At 46.0% G+C, this 22,027-nt stretch overlaps 1 protein-coding gene and 1 long non-coding RNA gene across 3 annotated transcripts in view; both read left to right on the top strand.

Annotated features, from left to right (window-relative positions):
* The window catches only part of LOXL1 (lysyl oxidase like 1), a 30,257-nt gene extending 16,960 nt beyond the window's left edge, over nucleotides 1-13,297 (top strand). The window contains exons 2-7 of one of the 2 annotated variants that reach the window (XM_081887691.1): nucleotides 1,576-1,684; nucleotides 4,416-4,553; nucleotides 7,434-7,590; nucleotides 9,256-9,351; nucleotides 9,955-10,112; nucleotides 13,073-13,297. In XM_081887691.1, the coding sequence (XP_081743817.1) occupies nucleotides 1,576-1,684; nucleotides 4,416-4,553; nucleotides 7,434-7,590; nucleotides 9,256-9,351; nucleotides 9,955-10,074 (620 nt within the window). In that variant the 3' untranslated portion in view covers nucleotides 10,075-10,112; nucleotides 13,073-13,297. The remainder of the gene's footprint in view (nucleotides 1-1,575; nucleotides 1,685-4,415; nucleotides 4,554-7,433; nucleotides 7,591-9,255; nucleotides 9,352-9,954; nucleotides 10,113-13,072) is intronic. The other variant, XM_081887690.1, reaches the window with a different exon arrangement.
* LOC309356370 overlaps nucleotides 1-22,027 on the top strand; it is a 251,904-nt gene that overhangs the window by 41,776 nt on the left and 188,101 nt on the right. The window lies entirely within an intron of this gene.

Below are 22,027 nucleotides of genomic sequence, written 5' to 3'. Positions count from 1 at the left end.
AGTGGGATGTCTTCACACTACTGGCAAAAACCGCAGGACCCTCCATTGTGCGCCTCTGAGGGCATTTCCAGGTGACATGCTCATCGAGCATTCAACCTAAGGTTAAATGATGTTGTCTATTTAACAAACATTCACTTCAATTTGTTTGTGGGGCAGTCGGATGACATCTCAAAGCAAGTGTTATCCCACACATTCCATCAGATTTTCCCCATCACTTTCCTTACAGCAAAAAGCCCAATGCTTTTGAGGGAGTGGGAGAGAGAAGGGTTTCTTCCCCCAAGAGCATCCAATCAGCTTCAGTTGCATAGCCTGGATTCATTTGGTTGAAAATAAGCATGGTCTGGAAGCACCCAATATCAGTAAATCTCCTATGAATATAGGGCTAGGCCAAAATGGCCCCCTCAGTGTGGTGGCCCCCTTTGCAGACTGAGACATTGGGTGGGGGATTTTCAGGGGTAATAACAACAATATTCAAGGCAGGGAGGGGAAATTTCTCACGAGCTTTTATTAGTGGTCATCTCCCCAGCCCTACCTTCCCAAATTCCCATGTTTTGAGGGTTATGCTCAGGGTTGGCATCAGTGAGAGGCCACAATCCAATGTCCACAATCTTGCAGGGCATTCTGCCAACCCTTGGAGCCTGCTGCTTGGGCTGCTGCTCCTAGCTTGATGTCATTGCCTGTTCACTTGAGGCTTGTTCACACATTACACCAAACACGGGTCAACACCGTCCATGTGTTTTTGAGGAAGTTTAAACAGAAATATAGTAGATCTCACCATACCAGGAAGAAGGCTTTGTCCAGGTGGACTAGGTGGCTTGCTCAACCCACTATGCAGGTGATAAGGCCTCTGAGGTCCCCACTTGCCCTTCTTGTGGTTCCTTCTCTTCAAGCCACACATGAGCAGAGAGAGCCCTTGGGACAGAGGACTCCTTCAAACAGGGGCCTGTCATCTAACAATCCTCTAACCTTAGAGAGAATGGTGACAGTAGGACCCATGGCCACTCTGAGCTTACAAGGGGCAAAATCACCACAGATGCTCTGGATGGGGCCAGCCTAGCAGAATGAAAACACTTGATTTAATCAACTCCAGAAGAACAGCCAAGTGGTCTTGGACAAGGTATGTTTTTCATTTGCCAACACACACAAAATAAACTAAAAAAGGGTCAGGCTTAGACAGGCAGGCTCTTTAGCTAAAAATGAAAGCTGTCTTCTGCTTTGAAATTTTTTATAAGTCCATCTTTGGCTGGTTGCTCTTGCACAGGGGTAGGCAACCTAAGGCGCATGGGCCACAAGTGGCCCACATGGGTCATTTAACCGGCCCCCGAGCTGCCCCCGAACCAAGCCGCCCACTCGGCGAGTCCCTGTGCACTGCTCTAAACTGGCACTGCGTGGCACGGGGGCTCACTTCCGCAGCACCGGAAATCGTGTGCACATGCGCTCATGCACGCGCACGATCCAGCCTACAGAGGGATCTCCTCTGGAGTGAACTGGCCCAGGTGAAGTAAACCTTGCCGACCCCTGCTCTTGCACCTACATCACCACAGCTAACTAACTAACTCCTGCCTCTCTCAACAGGCCTCCCTGACCTTGTTCCCGACCCAAACTATGTCCAAGCTTCCACTTACGTCCAAAGGGCTCATCTCTACTCCCTGCGTTGCGCTGCTGAAGAGAAATGTCTTGCAAGGTAATGTCCCTTCCTTCGGAACAGTCCTGTCATGGCTGCCTCCATTCCGCAACCCCCCACCCCTGAAACAACTTTCTGCTGTGTGGTTCATCTGTCTCATTGTTCATAATCAGATCTGCCATTTTAGGTTGCCCCTGGAAACATCCTTGTGATGCCTGTTTGAGCTCATTTGGAGGGCCTTCCCGGATGGGCCCACTTTTTCACCACTAATGTAGGAACATAGGAAACCATCTCATACCGAGTCAGACATCCCTCTGGCTCAATATAGCCTAGACTATGACTGGGACGCGGGTGGCGCTGTGGGTTAAACCACAGAGCCTAGGACTTGCCGATCAGAAGGTCGGTGGTTCCAATCCCCGCGATGGGGTGAGCTCCCGTTGCTCGGTCCCTGCTCCTGCCAACCTAGCAGTTTGAAAGCACGTCAGAGTGCAAGTAGATAAATAGGTACCACTCCAGCGGGAAGGTAAACGGCGTTTCCATGCGCTGCTCTGGTTCGCCAGAAGCGGCTTAGTCATGCTGGCCACATGACCTGGAAGCTGTACGCCGGCTCCCTCGGCCAATAAAGCAAGATGAGCGCCGTAACCCCAGAGTTGGTCACGACTGGACCTAATGGTCAGGCGTGCCTTTACCTTTACCTATCTGGCAGTGCCTCTCCATGATTTCAGGCAGGGCTCTCCCCCAGTGCTATTTGGAAATGTCAGTTCCTTACATCCACACTTAACTTTGCTCTGTATTTCTGGGCACAGGTCTGGGCTTTCCATATCTATGTTGGAGAACTTCTTTTTTTCTTCTTCTTTTCTTTTTTCCCTTTATTTTGCCCCACCGCTTTCTCTGCAAAAACCCACTCTTTACAGCTAAACCGGAGCAAACGGCAATACATAGAAAACCCACATTGCTGTTTGTTCTGATTCAGGGGTAAAGAGTGGGTTTTCCTGGGGAAAGCAATGTGGGGAGGCGGGACTCAAAGTGCTCAGACATGGACTAGGAAAGCACAGAACTGTCCCTGGAAAGTGTGGGGCAAAATGTAAGTGTGGATAAACCCTAAATGCATGCATGTCTTAAAACCTACCTGCCTCTAGGCTCTAAGGTAGTGTTAAGATAAATGCGATGATACCTTTAAGGACATTTTCACTATCTAGTTTAGGAGGTAGACCCAAACATGAGGCAGAAGGAGAAAGTAGCTTAAGGAGAGAAGATGTGTTGTACATGGTTCTTTCATCAGACTATTTCTTACTCAACTCCTCATTAAACAGAGTATGTTACGGATAGCAACCAATTCGCTAGGAAACAATGGATCTCTTCTCTCGACACCTGCCCTTGTTTCATCTGTCAGATGTTTGGGGAAATTCTATATCGATGAAGCAATGTTTCACGACAGCAATATCATGACTTGCAGACCACAGGCTAGCAAACCAGCAATTCACTTTTAATGCTTCTCTGGGTGTTTTTGATCGCCAGTCCAGGGCGACTAACCATCCAGAGGATCACTGAAAAGAAAGAGAAGAGCATTTTGATGGAAGATGCCTTCATGCACAGGTACAGCCTGCCAGTAAGGTCTGTGCTGTGTGCATAAGTATGGGGAGTTTGTTCCATGGCTGCAGAAGATGGCACTGAGCTTGAATGACCTTGGCGAAGGGGCCAAGCTCAGTGGTAGAACATCTCCCTTGCTTGCAGAAGAACCCCTGATACAATCCCTGGTATCTCCAGGCAGGTCTTGAAGGAAACCCAGCCTGAAACCCGGGAGACCCACTGCCCATCTGTGTATAAAATACTGAGTTAGATAGACCAAGGGTCTGACTTAGTATAAAACAGCTGTCTTTGTTCCTAAGCCAGCCTGGGATCTGGATGTTCAATTTATTCAACAGCATGTCTCCAGCATTTGTGGTTACAGAGAAATTTCGAAACATCTTCGTGTTGTTTTTCCCCCATTTCCTCAATTCCCTCTCTATCACCCTTTCCTTTCCAGAAAGATAATATTATATGAATCAATTATTCCTTATGGTCATCGACCAATAAAATTAAGCACACATTTAAAATCATACAACTAGATATAACAATTAAAATCTTAATATAGATAAACGTGCATTTTTAAAAAGAAGAGAACAAAATATAACTCCTAATCTGCACTGCAGAATCTTCTTCCTCTTCTTCTTCTTAATATTCTTAATAATTATTATAATTGCAACTCTTAATGAGATGGAAGAAACAAGGCCAAAATCTTCCCAGTTCTTAACAATGGGCGAATCAAGCTCTCTCTTCATTCACTATGCAAGTTATAATGCAAAAGGAAATGATATCAATATTAACACTAATTTCAAATTATTTTAACTCTAATCATAGAGGATTCCAAGCGCTTACATGGGAATAAGCATCACTGAGGCCAAAGCGACTCACTCCCAAGTAAATATGCCTGGGATCACAGCCTAGGTTGTACAATACTAAGCAAGCCATGCTAATAGGTGTGAAGTACATACATCAGTCCTTCTAACAGCAAACTCATGTGGTGAGTGCCAACAGCAATGAGGCCCACTGAAGAACAAGAAGCAGGGAATCCTGATTTTTTCAGAAGCATTTTTTAAAAAACCAAAGCTGGGGGTGCTATTTTATGGCATGGAAGTAAACACTGGGTGCACTTCGAAAGCTGGCAGTCCTTCTGCATTTGCACCCAGGACTGATCCATTCCCAGAAATCCTCTTACCTTGTCCTGCCACCTGCTTTAACGTCCTTCCAGCACCGCCTACACCCCTGAAGCAACAGACTACGACGTCCGAGTTCTCCTGCGTTTCCCGCAAAGAGTGAAGAACCAGGGCACAGCAGACTTCCTGCCCAACCGAGCCCGCCACACCTGGGAGTGGCACAGCTGCCACCAGTAAGTAGGGGGTGCTATTCATGGGACTCTCTGAATGGGGCTGGGAAAGGGCTGGGCGATAAACAGGGTTCCCCGTATAATCCCATTGTTCCATGGGATTTAATAACAGTTTTTCATTTATTCATGACACTTTTATCTCACCGGTTCTCCAAGGAGCTCAAGGTAGCACGGATGAATCTTTTCCCGCCCCCACTTCCTATTTTATCTTCACAATAAGCCTTTGAGGAAGGCCAAATGTCACCAGAAGTGAGCCCAGTGGGAATTTGAACCCCAAACTTCCAGATCCTAGTCCAACATTCTAAAACCACCACCCTAAGACCCAGGTCCCTTCCTTGCTAATTTTATTAATAATAATATTTGCATTTTTCTTTTACTCAATAAGCGACTTCTGAGCCCAAGTCATCTTCAGATTTTTTTTGAGAAGCGGCTTGACAAAATACCTTCTGATGGACTACATTGGTTGACTACAAATCACAGGCTTATCTGGCTGGTGGGAAAAGCTGCAGGCAGCAATTTTAAATTCCCCACCATGCCCTGGAGTGGGAAATTTTGGAAGGCAGTCCTCAGAGGGGCATGAGTCCTACTTTACAGAACACAATCCTCTCAGTGTTCTCATGTCCTCATTCTGTTTGTCTTGCACATGCTTGAAATCCTTGTATCGAATCATAGAATCCTAGAGTTGGGAGGGACCCAAGGGACATCTAGTCCAACCCCCTGCAATGCAGGAATCTCAACTAAAGCATCCATGACAGATGGCTATCCAACCTCTGCTTAAAAACCTCCAAGGAAGGAGAGTCCACAACCTCCCAAGGGAGTCCGTTCCACTGTCAAATAGTTCTTACTGTCAGAAAGTTCTTCCTGGTGTTTAAAACTCTCTTTAAAACATTTTTTTCCCCTGAGGCCATGAGTCTGAATAGCTAGTTTTATTAGCCCTGATGTAACGGCTTGTGAATTGTACATTTTAAACTTTTGATTTTCACTGCATCGATTATTTGTTGTTTTAGATTGTGTGCCCTTTGGGGTAGAATATTTTTATTACTTATTCATTCATTTTTAATTTTGTGAAAAACTATGTACATTGATGGAACAATGAGGATGAGGACAATAATAATAACAACAACAACAACAATTTGAAGAGGTGTCAGAGGAAAGTCCTCCGTTTGAAATGCTGTCTGGTCCAATTCCAGTTAAAGGATTTCTCCCACTATAGGGAGAAATATATTGCAATTCTATTAAAATTACAGCCATTGTTCCCAAATTTGCATGTATACATAAAAAATAGCATGTAGGTTTTCCCCTTTGGTGATTTATTAGTGGCCACCCAAGACAGCTTGCAGACATGACAGCTCAGCACAGCTGCCCAATAATAGGGATGTAACAAGGCAGCAAATTTCGCCCCTACCTACATTCATCACAATCAACGCTGTTTCCATTTCGCTGCAATTCGGCTTCTGCCAAAAACTGTTTTCCATCTCCCTGTCCACTATTTAACATACAGTACGCAAGTTAAATAACTTACATGACTATTTACATAAAATGCATTAATTTCTGTGTAAAGGGAACACCAAAATATGGAAATAAAAGAAGCCTGTATTGTTTGTGGACTTAAAAACAACACAACGTGAATGAATACAGATCGCATTCCCTTAGGTGATTTTTGTTCTGGACCAGCAGCAAACTTGTAAACTGGAGCCATTTCCACTTCCTTTCCCATTTTCACTGGGATTCTTTAACATCCCTATTAGAGAGTGGCCGGTACTTATACCAGGCCTGTTCTTAGGGCTTCGGTAATGTAGAACACCTGGGACGCAGGTGGCGCTGTGGGTTAAACCACAGAGCCTAGGGCTTGCCGATCAGAAGGTCAGCGGTTCAAATCCCCGCGACGGGGTGAACTCCCGTTGCTCGGTCCCTGCTCCTGCCAACCTAGCAGTTCGAAAGTACGTCAAAGTGCAAGTAGATAAATAAGTACCGCTTTGGCAGGAAGGTAAATGGCGTTTCCGTGCACTGCTCTGGTTTGCCAGAAGCAGCTTAGTCATGCTGGCCATGTGACCTGGAAGCTGTACACCGGCTCCCTTGGCCAATAAAGCGAGATGAGCACCACAACTCCAGAGTTGGTCTGGGGTCCCTTTACCTTTCTAATGCAGAACAGTAACATGAAGAGGTGGCTCATATAATGATCTCTAGCATTAGAGCAGATGTGGGGAAACTTTCGACCTCCTAAGGGTGATGGAAGTTATAGTTCAGCGGCAATTGTTGGCCAAAGGTTTTTGACACCATTTTTAGAATCTGGATGGTCAAAGTACATCCCTATTTGCAAAAAAACCCAAAAAAAAAACGGGTTGTGTCTGTGCTAGGCTCACCCCATGCACTCCTGCTGCAGATCGAGGGCTGGATTTAGGTTTGATGAGGCCCTAAGCTACTGAAGGTAATGGGGCCCTTTATATGTCCAGCTGTCCTTTGTCAACAACAACTTGTTGACAAACCAGTGATATTTCAGGGAGGAGGCTAGCAGGCAGGGCCCATTACTTACATCATAGGAGGCTACACAAAACAAAACACTGTTGCTGTATGTAGGTTTTATTTGTTTTTTATCCAGTGGTGTAGCATGGGGGTGCAGGGGGGCCGGCCACACCGGGCGCAACATCTGGGGGTTAGGGGGCACAAATTACTTGCCTTGCCCCGGGTGCTGAACAACCCACGCTACGCCACTGTTTTTATCTTATATTTTGGAAATGTACATCCAGTGGGGTTTTCCTTTAATTTTTTGGGGGGGGCCCAAGAGAGTGGGGCCCTAAGCTGTAGCTTGTTTTGTTTATACATAGATCTGTGCAGATCTGTGTGTGTATCCTCCTGCTACCATCCTCCTGCTATCATCCTCAGGCATTACCACAGCATGGATGAATTCAGCCACTATGACCTGCTAGATGCGGCCACAGGCAAGAAAGTGGCCGAGGGCCACAAAGCAAGCTTTTGCCTGGAAGACACCACCTGTGACTTCGGGAACTTAAAGCGCTATGCCTGCACATCGCACACCCAGGTGAGGACTGGGAGAGGGAGGTCCTCTGCCTCGGGACAGGTCCTCTGCCAGCTGTTGCTCACGAAACAATTTAACCCCTGTGTTGCAAACAATAGTCAGTAATATCCAAGGCAACACAATGACCAAATACAATGATACGATATCAACACACACTCTTTATATAATATGAAATATATGAAATCACATAAACAGAAAACTTATGAATCTCTGAAAGTCACAAAATATGCACTCTTGAAAACATAAAACCAAATAAACATAAGTCTTATAAGTCTCTGAAAGTCTTTGAAGACTATGCAAGTCTCTGAAAGAAGAAATGTATCAGATTCTTATCTGGGGAAAACAGGCTGTAAAGCTTTGTTTATGGCGTCCAATGCTGCCAAAGTAGTTTGCAAACAGACGTTGTGAACAGTGATTCCGGATATACCCACTGTTTTGTGGAATTCTTCTTCAGCACAGCATAAGGATACAGAAGTGCTTCATAAACCCATCTATATGTTGAATGGAAAGTATAACAACAATTGCTATGGAGCAGTGTATATTTATATTGTATCATTGTATTGCCTTGGATATTACTGAACTATTGGTCACAGGCATGCAAGTAGCGATGCCAAGGCCTCATGCTTAAGACTAAAGCAGACATGTTGGAAAGTCCACGGTTCAACTCCTGGCAGTTTCTCAGGTAGTCTGAGGGGGAAATCCTGAATAAAAACCTGGCCAGCCACTGCCAGTTAAGTGAAGACCAGGGATGGGGAACAAGATCCTGCCAGGAGGCTAATTCCTGATATTCCCATCCACCAAAGGCCACCGGGATGGAAGCGTGATGCCATCCATTTGTCTGTTACCTGACATTACCATGGCATCAGGTAGAGCATTTGCCTTTGCACACTGGTTTTTCAAACCACACAGGCAAAAGACACGTTGAGCAAAACACTTCCTTTGCATGTGCAGTTCAAAGTTAAACCCCACAGGCAAAGGAAACAGGACTGGCAATCATTGTCAATCTGTTGATTGATGGATGCCAGTCTTGCTTTCAGCAGGGATCAACCTGGGTAGGTCCTAGGTGGACCCCATCCCTGTTTGAGCTTAATAATAATAATAATAATAATAATAATAATAATAATAAAGCAATAAAATATCAAACATTAAAAACTTCCCTAATCAGAGCTGACTTCAAATGTTTTCTAAAAGTCAGATAGTTGTTTATTTCCTTGACATCTGACAGGAGGGCGTTCCACAGGGCAGGCACCACTACCGAGAAGGCCCTTTGCCTGGTTCCCTGTAGCTTTGCTTCTCGCAGTGAGGGAACCACAAGAAGGCCCTCGGAGCTGGATTTCAGTGTCCGGGCTGAACAATGGGGGTGGAGATGTTCCTTCATGTATCCTGGGCCGAGGCCGTTGAGGGCTTTAAAGGTCAGCACCAACACTTTGAATTGTGCTCGGGAATGTACTGGGAGCCAGTGAAGATCCTTCAGGACCGATGTTATATGGTCTCGGCGGCAGTCACCAGTCTAGCTGCCATATTCTGGATTAGTTGCAGTTTCCGAGTCTCCTTCAAAGGTCGCCCCACATAGAATGCATGGCAGTAGTCCAATCAGGAGATAACCAGAGCATGTACCACTCTGGCTTTGTGTTTGGCGCCAAATTAAAGTTGTGTTTTCTGTGTTAGGGTCTGAGCCCTGGTTGTTATGACACTTACAATGCTGACATCGACTGCCAGTGGATTGATATCACAGATGTTCAGCCTGGGAATTATATCCTAAAGGTAAGTCGTCCTCTTCATTGTCTTTCTAAATCTGTCAGGACAAAACTGAGCTGGCCATAAAATGAAAAGCAATTTCTGTATTCTGCTGTGCCAGTAATATTCGTAGAAGAGATTCTGCTTTTTGGCTGGCATTTTGGATGTTTCATAGCCAAAACACTTATCTCCAAATTTGCCATCTATCAGTTTCCATTCTAAAGGAGAGAACATTTCACAGATTGGGAGGAAATTTGAACATTTTTAAGTTTCTTTTTTAGAATTTTATTGAGCAACGAAAACAGACAATACACACAAAGAAAAGAAAACCAAGAACAAAATAATATAAGAGAGGCATGAGGAGCTTTTGATAATAAAGCCGAAAAGGGGAGGGGAGCAGGAGCGAATAAAATGGATACAATTATTACATTATAAATTGGGTATAAAGCAGAGCTATGTAAGAGGCAGAGACAGGAAAAAAAGAAAATCAGAAGGTCTTCCTGTTTATAGATGCTGCCAGATAAAATAACATTTCTAAAGGATTTGACTATTCAAATGAATGATGGCTATACAGCACACCCAGTTCTTCATCCTGGAGTCTGACTTGTTCTTTCTGCTTTGTTGCCGCAGGTTCAGGTGAACCCCAAATATATTGTGATGGAGTCGGACTTTACCAACAATGTGGTGAGATGCAACGTTCACTACACCGGGCGCTACGTCGCCACTACAAACTGCAAAATCTCCCAGTAAGAGTTCTGAGAATCATAGAGCTGGAAGGGACCCCAAGGGTAATCTAGTCCAGCCCCCTGCAATGCAGGAATCCTTTGCCCATGACTTGAACCCACGACCCTGAGATTAGGAGTCCAGTGTCAACTGACTGAGCAATCCTAGAATTTTAGAGCAGCGGTTCCCAACTAGGGGTCCATGTAACCCACACAGGGGGTCTATGGCACCATTCACATAACAAAAACTACCATAGAGGTATCAAAGTAGAGAGTCCATGACTTGGCTTTGGAAAAACGGGGGGGACAGTACTTAGATAACTGGGACCCAGTGTTTTAGAGACTAGAGGGGATCTTGTAGGTCATCTAGCCCAACCTCCTGCTTCAGTACAAAAGTCCAATATCATCTGGAGGTCCACAGCAGTGGTGTAGCGTGGGTTGTCAGTGCCTGGGGCAAGGCACTGCCCGCCAATAGGGGCAGATGTGTGGCGACCTATCTGAGTGACAACCACAGCATCCTATGAGCATTGAGCAGGGCGGAGAGGAGGACAGGGGATTGGTCGGGAGCAGGCATCTTTCCAAAGCCCATGCGAAAGGTGCCGTAGCAACCAGACGCTGCCCAAATCTGCTTCTCAGTCTACCTGTGCAAACATTGGGAGATTTTTTGTGTGAAGATGAGGATACACTATTTTTAATTTGTTATTACTGTTTTACTTTACTTTTGACATTTTGCACCCCTAAGAATTTTGCGCCCAGGGCAACCGCCCCTGTGGTCCCACCCACGCTACGCCACTGGTCCACAGCATCCTCGTCCCTGAATGGCAGCGTCCCTGGCAGATGGCCACCCAGCCTTTTCCTTAAGCACCTCCCAAAGCAGGTCTCTTCCACTGTCAGAACAGCTCTCACAGAGTTCCCTGGGAAGAGGGACTGACAGTTAAATCAATCTGAGAATTGTAGCTCTGTGAGGGGAACAGCGGGGTGGTGTCTCAGCACTCTTGACAAACTACGGTCCCTAGGATTCTCTGGAGGAAGCCATGGCTGCATAAAGTGGCACAATACTTTTTAGAATGTATAGCTCAAATAGGGCCCAAGTCACTATGTCCCTGCAGATGCTTAGAACAAGAGGAGCTAGTGGCAATCGAAGTCCCCACCTCCGATCACTTCACTCCTGACCACTAGCTGCAGTTCTCATCTTTCCTTTGGCCTCCTCAGCCCAGCCCATCCTTTCTGCATGTTTTGGTTCCTGAGGCTGACCAGAGTCAGCTTTTTCATGCTTCTAAAGCCTTTTCATGCTCCTAACCACATTCGCTGGACCGCCAGTATAAACAGGAGCCTTCCCAGAACTGCACTGCAATGCTTGTTGATTTTGACAAAGGAACTGAGAGGGGAAAGGAAGAGGAAGGGAGTGTTTTCCCCTAAAATTATGTAGTTGTATTGCTGCTCTTTAAAAAAAAAAAATCATAAAAATGCATTCCTAGCTTTAAATTCTCATAAAAAGTGCATTTCTAGTGTTTTGCTCCAACTTGGGTTTTGAATGGAAAAGCAGGAAGACGCCCCTGGTGGATTAGGATTGGACCTGGGGATACGGTTGTGCTCAGAGCAGAGTTCCTTGAGCAGCCACAATCCTGGATTTGCAGGGGTGCCGATTCTGGCTCCCTAAATGTTAAGGAAGGAAGATGAATGGGAGTGGATCCACACTAAACCCTGCTGCAGGCCATCTCAAACTGGCGGAGTATTCAAAACTGGACCTTTCTTGGGCTCATTTGGAACACTGACTTCTCCTGTTGAAGCTAAGCTGCTTTAAGAATTTAAATCCAACATAGCATTGGGAGGGGTGGCACGCCATGCCTTAGACCAGCGGTTCTCAACCTGTGGGTCCCCAGATGTTTGTTGGACTACAACTCCCATCATCCCTGAGCTCTGGCCTTGCTAGCTAGGGGTGATGGGAGTTGTAGCTCAACAACATCTGGGGACCCACAGGTTGAGAAAGGCTGCCTTAGACTGTAATCGAGAGGTGTGACGAAGGCATGCACAGATGGGAGCATCCACTGGCTTACACACACACCTGCGCGACACTGTATTCAACCGTTTTTGCTTCAGCCATGCACCCTCTGCTGAACTGCTGCCAATTGTATCAACTCCCCAGTGGGTTGTAAGCAATGTAGTTCTGAGTTAAAGTCACTCAGAGGTCTACTTTGTCCCACTGACCAAATGATTTGCTCCAGTGGAACATTAATGCGCAAGGGGATGCGCATGCAGGTTGCTGGTAGCTTTGTGGCACAATAGCAGCAGGTTCCTGCTAGCACAACTTTTGTGTTGGATTCCTCTGTTGCACAACATAAAAAAACTCACCGTTCCACTCATGCAAGACCCCACTTAATCTCCATACCATAGGAATATAGTTTAAAAGTGTGTGAGTGTCAGGGACTGGGCAGAGGAGGAATGGCGGAGACCACCTCCCCAGCCTGACCCTTTCAGAGAAGAAGAAGACAGTTCCGAATTACAGCAGGGGTTTGAGGGAGGTCACAGCTCAGAGGCAGATGAGGGGGAAAGCTGGGAAATAATGGGAGAGGAGGAAGAAGAAACACCAGAGGGGGAACAGCTGATGAACACAGTTTCTTTAGAAAGCATTCCAGACCCCCAGAACCCAGCAAGCATTTAAAGTAGGAGAGCAGAGAGCTCAGAGGCAGAGGGCACATCTCAGCACCCGTGGTGATGATGCATAATGGAAGAGAGAGGGGAGGTGGAGACTCACTTGGAGCACTGTCATTACTCCAAGAGGCTGCATTGGTAAGCCAGATGGGCAGGGTATAGATTTATTATTTATTTTTATTATTATTATTATTATTATTATTATTATTATTATTATTATTATTATCTTCTGTTCCTGGCAAACTACCTTGGGGGTTTGACTCTGACACCTGACAATGAGCATCCACAAACATCAAGGAAGTTGCCAGTACAAAACTGATGTACAGTTGCTGTCCATAGCCTTAGACCTTTCTCCCTCACTCTTCCTTTTACAGGTCTTGATTCCAACCAGGGTGGTAGAATGGTAGAGGCCTCACTCTTCCCCTGTCCCCAGACCCTGCAAAATCCAAACATCTCTTAAGCTGGTAGCACACCCAGAGGAAACGGCTTGACCGCCACCAGCATCTGCGTGAGAGGACAACCGTTCGACTGCTTCGTTTTGAGAACACAAGTTAAAGAGTTGTCACTTTAAATACTTTTATAAATACCTTTGTCTTTAATCTCTGTGTCTGTTTTGCGTGAAGGTCATCAGTCATTTGGAGGGGGGGCATGTGATACGTGTGAATGGGACACAATAGTCTGCTCTTAGTTGAATATCTTCTATCCCAGAGCAGGGAACAAAGCAATAAGATAAACGGGGAAAATTGTATGCGAAAATTACAAAATTATATAAATAGGTCCAATAAGCAACAAAACTTAACAATCCTGCCATGGTAAGCAAGCAAAACTACAAGCAGCCACCATAAGTAGCAATAATGTTGGACCTGGGCAGTGTGGGCCCCTGTAAATTAATTGGCCCTTTATCTTCTACTGTAGCTTTGCTCTCTTTCAAGCAGAGAAGAAGCACTCCAACTGTGCTGGTCCCGTGCGGCGTGGTCCATGTCCAGTCCAAGGTTGAAGAAGAAGAAGAGTTTGGATTTGATATCCCGCTTTATCACTACCCGAAGGAGTCTCAAAGCGGCTAACATTCTCCTTTCCCTTCCTCCCCCACAACAAACACTCTGTGAGGTGAGTGGGGCTGAGAGACTTCAGAGAAGTGTGACTAGCCCAAGGTCACCCAGCAGCTGCATGTGGAGGAGCGGAGACGCGAACCCAGTTCACCAGATTACGAGTCCACCGCTCTAACCACTACACCACACTGGCTCTCTCTCACACTGGTTGAGGGTTTGGTATGGAGGTTGTCCGTCAAGGCTGAAGCGGGGTCCAAGGCAAGGAATCGGGTGTGGTCAGGAACTCTGGCAGAAGAACAGGACAGGGTGCCGGCAGGAACAGGCTACCAACAATGTTGCTCCCGCAACTTGGAACTGGGGCTGGCTGGCTTTTATCTGCCCTGAGGCATAGGGCGGCCCCGGTCCACAGGTAACTCGCCTCTCTTGGCCTGGAGGCGAGCACTCCTCCTGCGAGAACTTAGTTCCCTCCGCCTCTCTGCCCCGAGCCTCTGCAGCTTTGGAGAGACTAGAGGGTTACCGGACCCAGAGGCAACCTCACCTTTCCCCTGACGGGGCTGAGAGTGAAGCAGCTGCAGGCAATGGGTCCTGGATCACCTCCGGAGCCAGAGCAGATTCAGCTGGTGTCTGCTCCTGAGGATTTGGCACAGGTGAGGGCCCTTCAAGTTCAAGCCCCAGCCCCAGCTCAGCTGGTCCTGGAGGCGGGGACTCCTGTGCAGGCTGGGATTCCTCAGGTTCAGCCTCTGAATCTGATTCCCAGGCCATCACTCCAACACTCGATTCAACTTAGCAGTGTTCACAGTGGATTCTACAGCACAGTCATCTTGCTTCACATAAAATAGAGTCTCTCCTTCATGTGGTGTCTTTAGGATACATGGTTTTATTTCCACTTGCAGTCAAACCTCGGTTCCCGAACGGCTCCGTTTTGGAATGTTTCACCGAAATGCCGAAAACCCGGAACTAAATGCTCCGGTTTTCGAACATTTTTTGGAAGCCGAACGTCTGATGCAGCTTCTGCTTGAGTGCAGGAAGCTCTTGCAACCAATCAAAGCCACGCCTCAATTGTTGAACATTTCAGAAGTTGAACAGGCTTCCAGAACGGATTACGTTCAACAACCGAGGTTTAACTGTATATACAACCTGAGTGTAGGAGCATTAACACCCCAACAGATCTTGGATCTGTATGAGGTTTCCAGGGGAGCCCCAAAGCCCAGAATGGAGCAAATATGTCTCTGTGTCTCTAGCTTCCAGTCTCCTTCCAACTCACTCACACACAACTCCGGCTCTGGTTTTATGTCACAGCTAGAATCCAGAGCAAATTCTTTGCTCATGCTGAATCGTGGAACTTAACCAGCCACGCTTGACAAAGGAGCAGGTTTGGCAAGCTTTGCCCTCACAGATATAGGGTCCCAAGTTTGGTAGGGAATCTGTGGTTTCATCCAGACTTGTAACAGCATTGACCATCTGAAGGAAACCTGATGCATTTGTAACACATCGTTACACCCCGGCTGATGGCAAGGATCTCAGTATACTGTAACTCCAAAGTGACATCTCTTGCATCAACAGAAGGTAGTCTAATTGCAGGCATTGTTCAACCTGCTGTTCGTTTGTTTCTTTAAGGTTCTAACCTTTAATAACTGATTAATCAATGTTAAGCTTTTTCAGCCAACTGAAAAGGCATCTGCAAGTCATCAGGAAACACATTTGTTTGTTTGCTGGCTTTGTTTTTGCATACCAGCTGGTTTTCAGGACAGTTAGCAACCTGGTAAACAATAAAAACAAAACAGTATAAACATAAATGGACAGTTGGGGGGGAAAACAGGCTTCTTACAGTCCAAGTAGAACCAGTATAATTAAAGGACATGGCTAACTTAGATGCATTCATTTCAGGACTGAGTAGAACTTTGTTGGGTCCAATTCATTAAAGTCAGAAATGAACAGGGCAGCTCTATCCATGTCTGCTTATTTTATATGCCTAGTTGTAAGTGATCTGCCTTGCTCTTTAATAATTGTGCTATGAATATGCATTTGTTTTAACTGTAACCCTCTCTCAAATTACAACTGCAATGAAGAGCAGGTAATCACAAGAGAGCCTAAACCAGAGGAAAGACCCATGTACCCAATGTCTTCAACAAGCAGGAATCAAGTACTAATGGGCTTCTCCTTTCACCTCATTGTAATCACCAACACAGCTACCAACATACCTGAAGCCCTGCAACTATTGGAGAACCTCAGACTCGATTCTCTGCCAGAATGGCAACCAACAGATCCACCCATTGACAGCCATGGAAACACAACAAGCGAATTGTAAGAGAACCAATACAAGTGACGCTGACAGAAAACCCCACACATACACTAAGCAGAAGAATAGAAGCATAACCACCCCACACCACCCCAGTCACCATCCCCCCTCTTCCCCTCTCTTTTCTTCCCAACCTAATACTGCACACAAGACTAATGTCTCGCAAGGAATGAAACTGATCTGTAAAAAACAGAACTTGAAAAAAGAGACAATGCATGTATTTTTTGCGAACGGAGAAATCTTTAATAAAAATATATATAAATATATAAATAAATGAAGTGCAGGGAAGAAATGCAGCAAATGAATAAAAACAGAATAAATACTCAAGAGTAAGCCCCATTGGTTTCAACTGGACTTGCTCCCAGGTAAGTGTGCATAGGACAGCAGCCCAAGAGCAGCTGATTAAGGTTGCAAATCTATGCCCGATTACTAGGGGAGTTAAGTTCAACAGAACACAGCAACATTTACTTTCGAGCAAGCCTTAATAGGATTACACTGGAAATTGAAGTTCAGGCTCAGAGCTTAAAAGCTCAAAATGCCCAGAAGAACAGAAAGGTCTACTTCTGGCACTAAAAAAAAGATGACAGCAAAGTGAGTGCCAAGACCAGACAAGCCTCTTTGGGGAGGGAGGTCCTTAAACAGGGTGCTGCCACTGATTAATAGGGCTATGCACGACCCCCTGACTATATCCCTGATCAGATCAACTCTTGCCCGGGCCAGCCCAGGGACCCCCCCATCCCCACCGTGGATCTGGCCTGAATCAATTAAGAGGGTGGTACTAATGTTCATGGGACACGGGTGGTGCTGTGGGTTAAACCACAGAGCCTAGGACTTGCCGATCAGAAGGTCGGCGGTTCAAATCCCTGTGACATGGTGAGCTCCCGTTGCTCGATCCCAGCTCCTGCCAACCTAGCAGTTTGAAAGCATGTCAGAGTGCAAGTAGATAAATAGGTACCGCCCCAGCAGGAAGGTAAATGGCGTTTCCGTGCGCTGCTCTGGTTCGTCAGAAGTGGCTTAGTCATGCTGGCCACATGACCTGGAGGCTGTACACCGGTTCCCTCGGCCAATAAAGTGAGATGAGCGCCGCAACCCCAGAGTCGGTCACGGCTGGACCTAATGGTCAGGGGTCCCTTTAACTTTAACTTTACCTTTACTAATGTTCATAATTTTAAAACACTGATTAAACTAACAGTGGGGGGAGGGGCAGGAGAGGAGATGCTGTGTGAAAACAGCATCCCAAAATGCAAAATCGCATCCAACAATGTGCATATTGGGAGGAATTTGCATTGAAATGCCACTGAATTTTTCATAATAATTGGTTTGCATACGTCTTGGTTTGCATACGTTTTGGATTACAAACACGTCAAACCTGGAAGTGCGTGTCCTGGTTTGCAACCTTTTATTGGATTACAACCATTATTTTTTTTTATTACGAACAAATTTTTTGGGAGGCCCCATTGGCGAAAGCGCACCTCGGCTTACAACCTGTTTTGGCTTACAAACGGACCTCCAGAATGGATTATGGTTGTAAACCAAGGTATAATAATAATAAGAATAAGAATAATAATAATAGCAGCAAACTGGTGTGGAAATGTGAAGATCTGAAGACTGGAAAGATGAGAATCTGAGAGAACCGAAATGGAGAGGTTTGCTCCTCCCTAGGAGGCACCTTCAATTACGTTTTGTAGATGTCACATTCGGAAGCCCGCCAGGCCATTCTACATGATTTCCATTCATCTAGCGCTCCTGAGATTAGACAGTAATCCTCTCCCCGCCCTCCCCAAGAAAGAGCAGCCAAGTTCCCAAGCTGCAGGGCCTGGGAAAGCAGGTCAGGGCAGAGACAGTCAGGAATGAGTAGAATGCAGTGGCCGATTCAGCACATTCCTCTCGGAGTTAACCCCTTGAAAGAAGCAGGAGAGGACACAACTCTGGTTTTATGCATAATCTCCAAAGCCAGACCTCTGTAACTGAATGTTTTAGGACAGCAATGAGGGATCTCTGTGTCCCTACAACCTTGTGCAAATTAATTGAAATAAAGTCGGCATGTTCGAAGGTCACAGGGAGAGAAGCTTCGTGATTGCCACATCAATGAGTCTGTCAAGCACCCACAAAAGATGTTTTGGGGGTGCTTCAGTTGTTATGGTGTCAGAAGCCTGCAGCCAATAGAAGGAATGATGCGCTCACCACAATATATTGAGGTTCTACGAAAGAGAGTTATTCCAGAGCTGGAAAAGAGGTACCGTATTTTTCGCTGTATAAGATGCACTTTCCCCCTCCTAAAAAGGAAGGGGAAATGTGTGTGCGTCTTATGGAGCGAATGCAGGTGGGAGGCACTGTCACGTGGAGCATGTGTGCGGCTCTTGGGGGCTTTTCCCCCCACTCCGCACGCTCTTTAAAGGGAGTGCAGCTCTTGGGGGAGCCTTAGCCGCACGAAGCCTCTCCCGGGCAGGGGATGAAGGCTCCCCTTGCCCGGGAGAGGCTGCACGCGGCTAAAGAAGAAGCCAGAACAGCGAACGGGATCCTGGCTGTTCTAGCTTCTGGCTTAGCGCATGGCTCTGTCCCTTCCCCCACCTCCCAGAAAAGCCCCCAAGAGCCGCACTCCCTTTAAAGAGCGTGTGGCTCTTGTTGGAGGAAAGCCAGTAGGCTTCCTTTCGCTGAAGCCAGGAGGGCAAGTGCACACCAATCCCACTTGCTCTCCTTGCTTCAGGGGTAGCCTCCTGAGCGAAGATGGAGGAGCGCTCCCTCTTAGCTCAGGATGTTTTGCGTTACTTTCTTAATTCTTGTTTTCCTCCCCTAAAAACTAGGTGCATCTTATCGTCCGGTGCATCTAATAGAGCGAAAAATACGGTATCTTGGTGGTACTGGGATATTGCAGCAGGTCCTAGCCCTCTTTCACACATCAAAAGTGGTGAAGAAATTCGTGACAGAGCAGCAAATACAGGTACTTGATTGGCCAAGGAATTCCCCGGACGTAAATCCCATTGAGAATTTGTGGGCTATATGCAAAATATGTACAGGTGCAGCAGAACTCCCAACTCAGATGAATCCCCAGCAGCATGGTCACTAAGGATTTCAAAAGAGGCCGACTGCTGGATCAGGCCCCATTCCCAGAGTGGCCAACCAGATGCCTCTTCTGGGAAGCCCACAAGCAGGATACGAGCACAACAGCATTCTCCCCACATGTGCTTCTCAGCAACTGTTGTTTAGAGACCTCCTACTGGAGCTGGATTGTACCCATCATGACTAGTAGGCACTGACAGCTTTATTCTCTGTGAATTTGTCTTGCCTCTCTAAAATGGTATGGGAAGATTTGATGCTAATGACCAGGTAGGTGGTCTACCAGGCTTGCGTGGTAAGCACACTGCTTTATGGAAGTGAGTCATACATTGGAGGGAACGTTCTTTCATATGTGGTGGACTTGTAAATGGGTAAAAGAGTTTTGGGAAATGATCTGTAATGAATTGGGGAGGGGGGAGTTTAAAAGTACTTTCCAAAAAAACCCGGAGTCCTTCCTGTTGGGGATAATTCAGACTAAAACTCCCAATTCGTTCTGGAAGTCCGTTCTTAACCTGAAACTGTTCTTAAACTGAGGTACCACTTTAGCTAATGGGGCCTCCCGCTGCTGCCACGCGATTTCTGTTCTCATTCTGAAGCAAAGTTCTTAACCTGAGGTACTATTTCTGGGTTAGTGGAGTCTGTAACCTGAAGCGTCTGTAACCTGAGGTACCACTGTATTTAAAATGAGGGCTCATCACAGGCAGTTGAGCACATCAGGGTGTTGATGCCCTTTGACTTCCAAAGCACTACAGAGACACTTAGCCAGAGAGGATCCGCCCTGCCCCATACTAAACTCAGACGGCCTCCTTACTGCCTCTGAGTTCCAAGCAGAAAGCGCTTTGAACATGAAAAGACATTCAAGCCACAGGGGAAAGCGGGTAAATATGGTGAGGAAATGGCTGTGGCGAGAGCGTGCAGGCAGATCAAAGAACTTGCAAAGCACCTTTGGCAACGGCAAGCAAAGCCTGCCGAGCCCCAAAGCGGCAGGTGCAAGGTTCTTTCTCCGCAACTAAATAAAGTCACACGTACCTATTCCAGTCTGTTTAACTTACAGACAGAAATACACCCAGGCTGCATTTTGCACGTACAGTGCTACCTCGGGTTACAGACGCTTCAGGTTACAGACTCCGCTAACCCAGAAATAGTGCCATGGGTTAAGAACTCTGCTTCAGGATGAGAACAGAAATCGTGCTCCGGTGGCGCGGCAGCAGCAGGAGGCCCCATTAGCTAAAGTGGTACCTCAGGTTAAGAACAGTTTCAGGTTAAGAACGGACCTCCAGAAGGAATTAATAACCCGAGGTACGACTGTACTTCTAAACTCAATGAGGGATCTGTTCCTTGTCAGGTGTTCTTCTTTGTGGAAGACAGCCCTCCATTGGAAAGGCAGCCAGATTCAAGCCCAGTCTGAAGATCAAGCGAGAAAGGAGAGCAGGTGGGGCCTTAAAATTGCTCATCAACCATCATGTGGAAGATGGAACAAGCATGTTCCTGTTACTCCAGAGGGTAGGACTTGAATCAATGGCTTCAAGTTGCAAGAAAAGAGATTCTGACTAAATGTTGTTGTTGTTTAGTCGTTTAGTCGTGTCGGACTCTTTGTGACCCCATGGACCAGAGCACACCAGGCATTCCTGTCTTCCACTGCCTCCCACAGTTTGGTCAAACTCATGCTGGTAGCTTCGAGAACACTGTCCAACCATCTCGTCCTCTGTCGCCCCCTTCTCCTTGTGCCCTCCATCTTTCCCAACATCAGGGTCTTTTCCAGGGAGTCTTCTCTTCTCATGAGGTGGCCAAAGTATTGGAGCCTCAGCTTCACGATCTGTCCTTCCAGTGAGCACTCATGGCTGATTTCCTTAAGAATGGAGAGGTTTGATCTTCTTGCAGTCCATGGGACTCTCAAGAGTCTCCCCCAGCACCATAATTCGAAAGCATCAATTCTTTCGCGATCAGCCTTCTTTATGGTCCAGCTCTCACTTCCGTACATCACTACTGGGAAACCCAACTAAACATTAGGAAGAACTTTAAGGCAGTAGGAGCTGTTCAGCCACGGAATAGACTCTCTTGGAAGGTGGTAGACCCTCCTTCATTGGAAGTTTTTTTTAGCAAATATGTATAAAACAGGATCAAATGCTTGTTGGAAATGTAAGGGAAAAGAAGGCACCTTTTATCAGCTGTAGTGGACATTTAAGGTAGTAAAAGAATCTTGGGAAATTATTTATAAAGAGTTGAAAAAATGTTTAAAATAACTTTGTCTAAAAAACCTGAAGCTTTTCTTTTAGGAATTCTAGGTGCCGAAATCCCAAGGGAGCAGAAAAGACTATTTATGTATGTGACCACGGCTGCAAGGATATTATTGGCCCAGAGATGGAAAGAAGATAAAGTCCCTACCAGAGAAGAATGGCAGATTAAATTGATGGATTATGCCAAATTGGCAAAAATGGCTGGAAGAATCAGAAATCAGGAAGACCAAAATTTTAATAAGAAATGAGGGAAATTTATAAATTGTCTTAAAAACCAATGCAAACAGTTAAAACCAGTGTTTTTTTCTGGGGGGATGCATACCCCTAAACATTTTGTCAAACATTTCAGTTTGGCCTTATTGAGGGGCCAATATGAGTAGAAGAATGAGAGTACCCCTAAACATTTTTTAAAGAAAAAAAGCACTGGTTAAAACCATTAGTGGGACTGGAATAACACTTGTAGTTTAATGGTGAATTTCGGACATAATGGAGAGATAAAAGATATGGATTTTTATAAAAGATGCAGGAGGAAATGATTCGTAATAGGACCCACAAAGGGGAGGAGGGAAGTCCAAGAGATTCTTTGGAATCTTGTTTTTATGTTGTATATTGAATATGTGATTGTAAAACATTGATCTGAAAACCAAATAAACAAATTTTTTTTGAAAAGACAATATTGAGCTGGAC

The sequence above is a fragment of the Podarcis melisellensis genome (assembly GCF_964234715.1).
Source record: "Podarcis melisellensis genome assembly, chromosome: 14".
NCBI lineage: Eukaryota > Metazoa > Chordata > Lepidosauria > Squamata > Lacertidae > Podarcis > Podarcis melisellensis.
Note: the sequence above shows the minus strand (reverse complement) of the source record. Positions and strands in the feature narration are given on the sequence as shown.